At 46.8% G+C, this 7,266-nt stretch overlaps 1 protein-coding gene across 1 annotated transcript; it reads right to left on the reverse strand.

Annotated features, from left to right (window-relative positions):
- Window positions 1–4,287: 4,287 nt before the first annotated feature.
- Window positions 4,288–6,856, reverse strand: LOC127219832 (C-type lectin domain family 10 member A-like). The gene is made up of 9 exons (XM_051181591.1): window positions 6,790–6,856; window positions 6,048–6,161; window positions 5,526–5,621; window positions 5,370–5,441; window positions 5,221–5,292; window positions 4,997–5,083; window positions 4,751–4,902; window positions 4,568–4,674; window positions 4,288–4,445 (listed from the first exon to the last, which is right to left on the reverse strand). Exons 1-9 carry the CDS (start codon window positions 6,854–6,856, stop codon window positions 4,289–4,291), a joined length of 924 nt encoding a protein of 307 aa, XP_051037548.1. The 3' UTR covers window position 4,288.
- Between the last annotated feature and the right edge of the window lie 410 nt (window positions 6,857–7,266).

Genomic DNA, 7,266 nt, shown 5'->3' on the forward strand with positions numbered 1-7,266 from the left:
AGACTTGGTGAGGAAATAAAAACCCTTAAGACAAGACAGGTGGTGGTGGCACAAATCTTTAATTCCAGCACTCAGGAGACAGAGAAAGGAGAATCTCTGTGTGTTCAAGAGCAGTCTGATCTACAGAGCAAGTTCCAGGACAACCTGAGCTGTTACACAGAGAAACCCTGTCTCAAAAACAAACAAACAAACAAACAAACACAGCACAAAACCCTTAAGTCCTGGTTGTACTGTTTTGTTTTGTTTTTTTCAACTTGACACAAACTAGTTACTTGGGAAGAGGAACCTAAGTTGAAAAATTGCCTCTATAATATTTTCTTCTGGACAAGTTTGCAGGCATTTTCTCAATTAATGATTGATATGGGAGGGTCCAGCTCACTGTGGGCAATGCCAATCCTGGACAGATTGTGTAAGAAAGCAGGTGGAGTAAGCCATGAGGTGTAAGCCAGTAGCAGCACTCCTCCATGGCTTCCTGCCTTGAATTCCTGCCCTGACTTCTGTCAGTGAGGGAGATTAAATTAACCCTTTCTTCCTTAAGTTGCTTTTGGTTGGTGTGGTATCACAGCAATACAAATCCTAATTAGGATGCTTTATCAATGTTAGCAGAGTATCAGCTAGTGAAATCAGCATGGACATGCCTCTAAACAAACAAACAAACAAATAAATAAAAGCTAGAGCTTCCATATGGCTGAGCTGTCTCAGTCACGGCTGATATACTCAAAGGACTCTCTCTACAACCCACTACAGAGTTACCTGAGCATTTATATTAACTGCTGCCTTAACCACAGCAGCAAGGAAACGGGTCAGCCTAGCTGCTCACTGGCTGATGAGAGGATAATGAAAATGTGCTATGTATGCACAATGGAATTGGCAAGAAAATGATAGATTGGGAAAATATCCTACTAAATGAAGTGACCTAGACTCAGAAAAACAAAAATCATGTGTTCTTATTTTGGTGAGGATCCTAGCTTATATGCATAGGTATATAAGTAGGGTAAGCATGGACACAGAATTGGAAACTAGAAAGGAGACCAGGAGAAGGCAGAAAGAGTCTGGGATGGGGTGGGCAAAAGAATACAGGTGACATGGGAATAGAAAGGAAGTTAAATGGGGGGTTGGAAGAGCACAAGGGGGTGGGGGCTGGAGGAGAAGCATGGGGAGAAGACAAACAAATTTGTTTGAAAATTCCATAATGATTTTATAATTTTGTGATCTTATGTACACTAATTAAAAAGAACTTTAACTGCATGTAGTTAAACCAGTGCTTTCTCTCCTGCAGTTTCAGTGACTCTGGGTTGTTTGTTCATGGGATTTGCTGCCTGTCTGTGAATACGGCTTCTGTTGGCGGCACTGAGTGTTAAGTTTGCTTCCAGGATTTCTGAAGCATTGGTGTGGAGTGGTTCCGTTCCCAGTTCCCAGGAGGATTACCACAAGAAGGCAGGGGTAATCCTCTTTGACTCAAAGAACTGAGTAAGCTAGCCCTGCTCCCACACCTAGACACAGAGCCAGATTCCTAGCCAAGCTACCTGGTCCAGAGCCCATTCTGTTCTCACAAGGCTACTGCGTCCCCAAAGCTCTTGAATGCAGCCAGCGCTTCCAATTCCTATTAACCAAGCAACTCAGAATCTTCAAGGGTTTTTCTCTTCCTTTTTATTTAAAAATTTAAGGACTTTATCTTTGTGTGTGTGTGTGTGTGTGTGTGTGTGTGTGTGTGTGTGTGTGTGTAATATGTGCAGGCAGTGCCTACAAAGGGCCAGAAGATCGAGTTGGATCTCCTGGGACTAGAGTTACACAGATGGTTGTGAGTGTGCTGTAGGTGCTAGAAATTGAATCTGGGTCCTCTGGAAAAGCAGCAAGTATTCTGAACTTCTGGGTCATTTCTCCATCCCCATGTATTTTTTTTATTAATATTACATCTGATACAAATTTTAGTAAAGTAATAGAATATTAAATTAACATAAAAAACAGTAGTCTCCCTATATGCCAATAGCAAACACACAGAGAAAAAAAATCGGGAAAACCCATTAATATCTTCAAAAGAAAAAATAGGGGCTAGAGAGATGGGTCAGCTCTTAAGAGCACTGTCTGCTCTTGCAGATGACAGGTTTCTATTTCCAGCACCCACACAACAACTCATAACTGCCTATAACTCTAATCCTGGGGTCCAAAGATGCCATCTTCTGTCCCCCAGTGGCATTGAATGTACATGAAGCATAGACATATGCAGGTAACATCCTACCCCCAATAACACAATAGCCTATTAGATAACCCCAGGAACTGGCATGGGGTTACATGAGGTTAGAAAGCTCCTATTCCTATAGAAGAAGAGGTAGGAGCAATTAAGAGTATGAGCTGTTCTTCAGTTCCCAGCACCCACATAAGATAGCTCTATCTCCTAGTGATCCACCTTCTTCTGGCCTCTACAGGCACCAGCACTCACATGCACATATATTATTTAGGAATTAAAAAAATAAATGCATAAAATCATCCAGGCATGGTGGTACACACCTTTAATCCCAGCATTCAAGAGGTAGAGGCAGGCAGATATTTGTGAATTCAAAATCAGCTTGGTCTATACAGTGGGACCCTGTCTCAAAATAAAACAAAATACCATGAAACCAGATGTCTGGGGAAATGGTCTTGCAACTATGAATTCTTTTTTTTTTTTTTTTTTTAATTTTACATGTTGATCCCAGTTCCCTCTCTCTCCCTCTCTCCCTCCCTCTTACCCTCTCTCCCCTCTCACATGCACCCTGACTGCCCTCCCCTCCCATCGCCCCACCCCAATTCCACATGTAGGGCAATGCCATCCAGGTGGGGTCATGTAAATCTGTCAAGTCATTTGAAGTAGGGACTAGGACTTCTCTCCTGTCTCTAGGTTAAGGGAGTATTCCTCCATGGGGAATGTGCCCACAAGGTCCTTTTGTACACCAGGAATACATCCTGGTTCCACTGTCTGAGGTCCCTTAGACTGCTCAGACCTTTAGCTGAGACCCATATTCAGGGGGTCTGTGTCCCATGCTGGATTGCCAGCTAACAGTCTGGGGCCTGTTAGCTCCTCCTTGTTCAGGTCAGCTGTCTCTATGTGTTTCTGCAACCTGGTCTTATCCTCTCCATCTGCATCTGGATTCCAGTTCGACTCATTGTTTAGTTATGGGTGTTTGCTTCTGTTTCCAACAGGTACTAGATGAAGCTCCATGATGGTGGATAAGTTAGTTGTTGATCTCACTATCCGGGAAGGACATTTATGGTAGCCTTTCCACGGTTGCTCAAATTGTTAGCAACTATGAATTCTTAACTGTGTCTACAGACTCTTAGAGGCATAGAGAGGAACAGAGAGCTCTTGAGATCCTCAGTAGGAACATGGTGTGTGTGTGTGTGTGTGTGTGTGTGTGTGTGTGTGAGAGAGAGAGAGAGAGAGAGAGAGAGAGAGAGAGAATAACTTGCACGAGCGAGTTGGTCTGTCCTTTCGCCATGTGGGAGTTCATACTCAAGTCACCAGGCTTGGCAGTGGGAGCCTTTACCAGCCGAGCCATATTGCCAGCCCAGAACACAAATCTTAAAAGGTATCTTCTTTACTTTCTTCTTCAGTGGCTTGAATACAAAACTGACAATTCTTTACTTTTACTTTTCCCAAGATGGTTTACAAAGGTTCCTCCTATTTTAATTATGAGATGGTATCTCACGGTGTAGCCCTAGTTGACCTGGAACTTATTGTGGAGCCCAGACTAGTAATGATCCTCCTGCCTCTGCCTCCCAGGAGCTGAAATCACCGACATGAGACACCATATCCAGCTCCATAGTTTTCTCAATAGTAGTGCAGTTATAATCCTGGCTCAGTTACTGAACATAGAGCTCTTGGAAACTTAACCAGAATGTTTTTTTCTGTAAGTCTTTGGGACACTAGGTTACCCACTCATATTTTGAATTTGCTTTTTACTCAAAGATGGCAAATGTTAGATTGCGCTCTGTATAGTTTTTCATATTGTTATTCAATTTTGATATGAATAAGACAACACCAAAATCCACAAAAAGTATTTAATTTTTGTTACATTCAAAAGTTGGTTATAATAAGCTGCACCCTGCACAAAATATCACAGATTTCAATAGCCTCATCCTTCCAAACACCACATTACCCATCTCAAACACAATTCTTTCTCCTTGCCATAAAATCTCAATAAAAAAAAAGTTCTCAAGAATGTCGACACTGGATAGGAGGATTCCAAATTCCAGGCTTTAGCAGCTGAATGCACTGACGCTGAAGAAATAAATTAAGTGGGAGGGGCTTCTAGTTATCCTTGGACAGCTTTGTCTCGCAGACCCAGCGGAAGGGCTTCTGGCAGACGTCATCATTCCAGCTGCCGTCGGAGGTGAAGTGGGCACAATCCTCACCTCCTCCAAGCCCGTGTCCAGACCAGTCATCTGGCTGCTCTGGGGCCCAGTGCCTGTGAATAGACACAGGTGTGGGTCTCTGGAGACCCAGTTCTGAATCACATCCCCAGACTCTGCCTCCTACCCCAAGGCCAGTGCTGGGGAGAAGAGCTGGTCCGAGGGAAAGGCCACTCACTTGAAGCCTTTCTCAAAGTCAGTCCCGTCCACCCATTGCCAGGGCCCGTTTTGGTCTGTTAGGCCCATCCAAGTGATCATGTTGGATAATCGACCCTGTAGAAAATTCTGAAGGAAAAAAAGAGTATGGTCATCTCTCCCTTAGACCAGAGAGCCCCCTCCAAAGAGCCAACTTAGACATCACCTGCTCTGTCATGGAGTTGACCACCACCAGGTGAGCATTCTCCAGCTGGCAGTATTTGTCAGCATCAGGCCATGACTTCCCAGACTGAGAGAACCAGTAGCAGCTGCCTTTATGCTCTACCCAGTGAAGGGGGCAGCAGGCCATTTTGGAGCCTGTGAAAAGAAAGGGGAGGATGGAGAATAGAGGCGCTGCCTAACATGCCCTCTCCCCATAACTGGAGCCAACTCTGCCCATCGCCTTCCTCACCATTGTTCTTGAGGCTGGCCAGCTGGCACGACAGTGTCTTCAGGTCCTTCCCAAGCTCTTGGACACACTCTGTTATTTCAGATAGGCCTGGGACACAGGTGGAAATGAGTGCAATGCTCTACTGTGACATCCAGTTGACCAGTCCCTGGCACTCAGATGGCCTGCACAGCTTCCCTCTGGAACCACACGCTCATCTCCCAGGGTACAGGAAACAGAGGTCTAACCTGTTTTGAATGCCTGTTCCTTTTTCTCCAATGTGCTCTCCAGAGAGGAAACCGTCTGGCGCAAGTCCTGGCCTGGGAGACGACAGTTCAGCACCAGGAGCCCACTTTGGCCCACACCCTCTGCACACTCAGAGACCAGGGCCTCCTACCTGCCAGCAGTTCTTGCCTGTGGTCGTCCACCTCCACTTTCAGAGAGTTGATCTTCTCTTGCAAGCTGTCACCTGCACAACAAGGGCCTGGAACTCAGGACTCTGTCCTCCCTACCCAGTCACGGCTGCCCAGAACCTGCTCATAGCCCAACTCACCCCTGGAGGCCAGGGCCTGCACTTCGTTCTTTGTGTTGGAGGTGACGTTTTCTAAAGTGGCTCTCAGGGTGCCTAGGTCCCTCCTTAACTGGGAATCTGATGAGGGAGATAGAATGATCAGAACCAACATTGCTCTGTCCCTCTGTGCCAGCACTGAGCTGGGCACGTGGCACAAAGAGTAGCACTCTGGGCCACAGAGTCCCGGGGGGCAGGCCCCAGTATTGCACATGAGTAAGCCGAGGCTTGGGAGGTGAGGTAATGTGACCATGGCACCCAAGCTCAATAATAAGTGGCGCGGCCAGCAGCCTTGCCATCGTGAGTCCCCACGCAGGGCCCCCACCAGTGCTCTCACCATTACCCTCTCAGTCACTGTGCCTTATGCTCCTCTGGCTGTTAACCTCGTCATTGCCCTCGCTGCTGTCTCTAAGTGCCCTTTGCACCCATCACTCACTGCCTCTGTCCACCCTGCCCACCACGCCCCCCTGGGATTCCTCTCTCCCCTGCCACTGTGAGGGCACCCACTTTGGGACCCAATCACGGAGACAACCACCAGCAGCAGGAGGCCGAGGCCCAGGGAGAACAGGAGGAGGTGGGTCCAAGAGAAGATACTCCACAGGAAGGCGTGGGAGGCAGCTGCTGAAAGAAGAGAGGGTGTCAAGACCGGAAGGATCCAGATTGTAAGAAAGGAAGGGGGGATTTCTGGGGTGAGGGGATTAGTGAAGGCTTGTCACTGGAAGTGTAGGGGACATGGCTAGAAAATAATGGGACTCTTGGTACCCAGGCATTTGATGCCTCCAATGCCCTGGAAATTTGCAGTTCCTTGGACTTCTCACAGCCCCGAGGATGTGTTTAACACCTGCTAGGAACCCACATGCATATAAACAAACAGAAACAAGCACAGTGCTAAGGTCTTATACTCAGAGCTGAGGGGAGGGGGGATAGTGATAGGACACAAATAGGAGCAACCAGGTCCCTAAGAGGTCACACGTGTCTGCATGATGAAGTAAGTTCCCCTTCAAACTCAACTACCTACATTGCTCGCTCCTCTTCTCCCCCACAGAGCATAGGAAGCCACATCACTGAGGTCTTCCTTGGCCCTGCATCTTCTTCACGATACAGGGCCCTCAGCACTAAGTCCTGATGCCACCAGAGTGAGGCACACAACACTGCCCAGGGTGGATGCATATGTAAACTGTGACAACAGAAATCATAATGGACAGGTGGAGAGGGCCTGCTTGGGAATGAGGGTCTGCTTTCTTCTTACCTTTTCCAATCTGTGGGTTTTCCTCCTCGATTCCTGAGTTCTGGAAGTTTTCATATGTAATTACCATGCTTGGACAAACAGTAGGCCTCTGGGGCTGTCTGAGCTGAAACTGAGAGACAGGATCCAGGCCGATACAGAGCTGGGAGCAAGGAGAAAGCTAGAAGCAGTGTAGAAGTGGGATAAGGCCTGGAGCTGAGATCAGATATGTCATATGCTCTAACTGGGGTGAAAAGGCCTGGCGAGGGCTGGAGAGAGGGTTTGGTAGTTAAGAGCACTTGTTTCTTTTTCAGAGGACTCAGGTTCAGTCTCCAGCATGCACATGGTAGCTCACAAGCAACTATAATTCTAATTCCAGGATATCTAATACCCTTTTCTGGTCTCTGTAGGCAATAGCCACGTACATGGAGCATATACACACATGCAGGCAAAACACACACACATTAAATAAATAAACTGAAATTGAAAAATTAAAAAGGA

The sequence above is a fragment of the Phodopus roborovskii genome, unplaced genomic scaffold, assembly GCF_943737965.1.
Source record: "Phodopus roborovskii unplaced genomic scaffold, PHOROB, whole genome shotgun sequence".
In the NCBI taxonomy this organism is placed as follows: Eukaryota; Metazoa; Chordata; class Mammalia; order Rodentia; family Cricetidae; genus Phodopus; species Phodopus roborovskii.

What these genes read in the sequence shown, in the direction of transcription:
- LOC127219832 (XM_051181591.1), bottom strand. Translation starts at nt 6,856, where the DNA reads ATGGTAATTACATATGAAAACTTCCAGAACTCAGGAATCGAGGAGGAA. An exon ending in AAACCCACAGATTGGAAAAG is followed by an intron (nt 6,162 to 6,789) that starts GTAAGAAGAAAG and finishes CTCTTCTTTCAG; the next exon opens with CAGCTGCCTCCCACGCCTTC. An exon ending in CAGGCAAGAACTGCTGGCAG is followed by an intron (nt 5,293 to 5,369) that starts GTAGGAGGCCCT and finishes GTCGTCTCCCAG; the next exon opens with GCCAGGACTTGCGCCAGACG.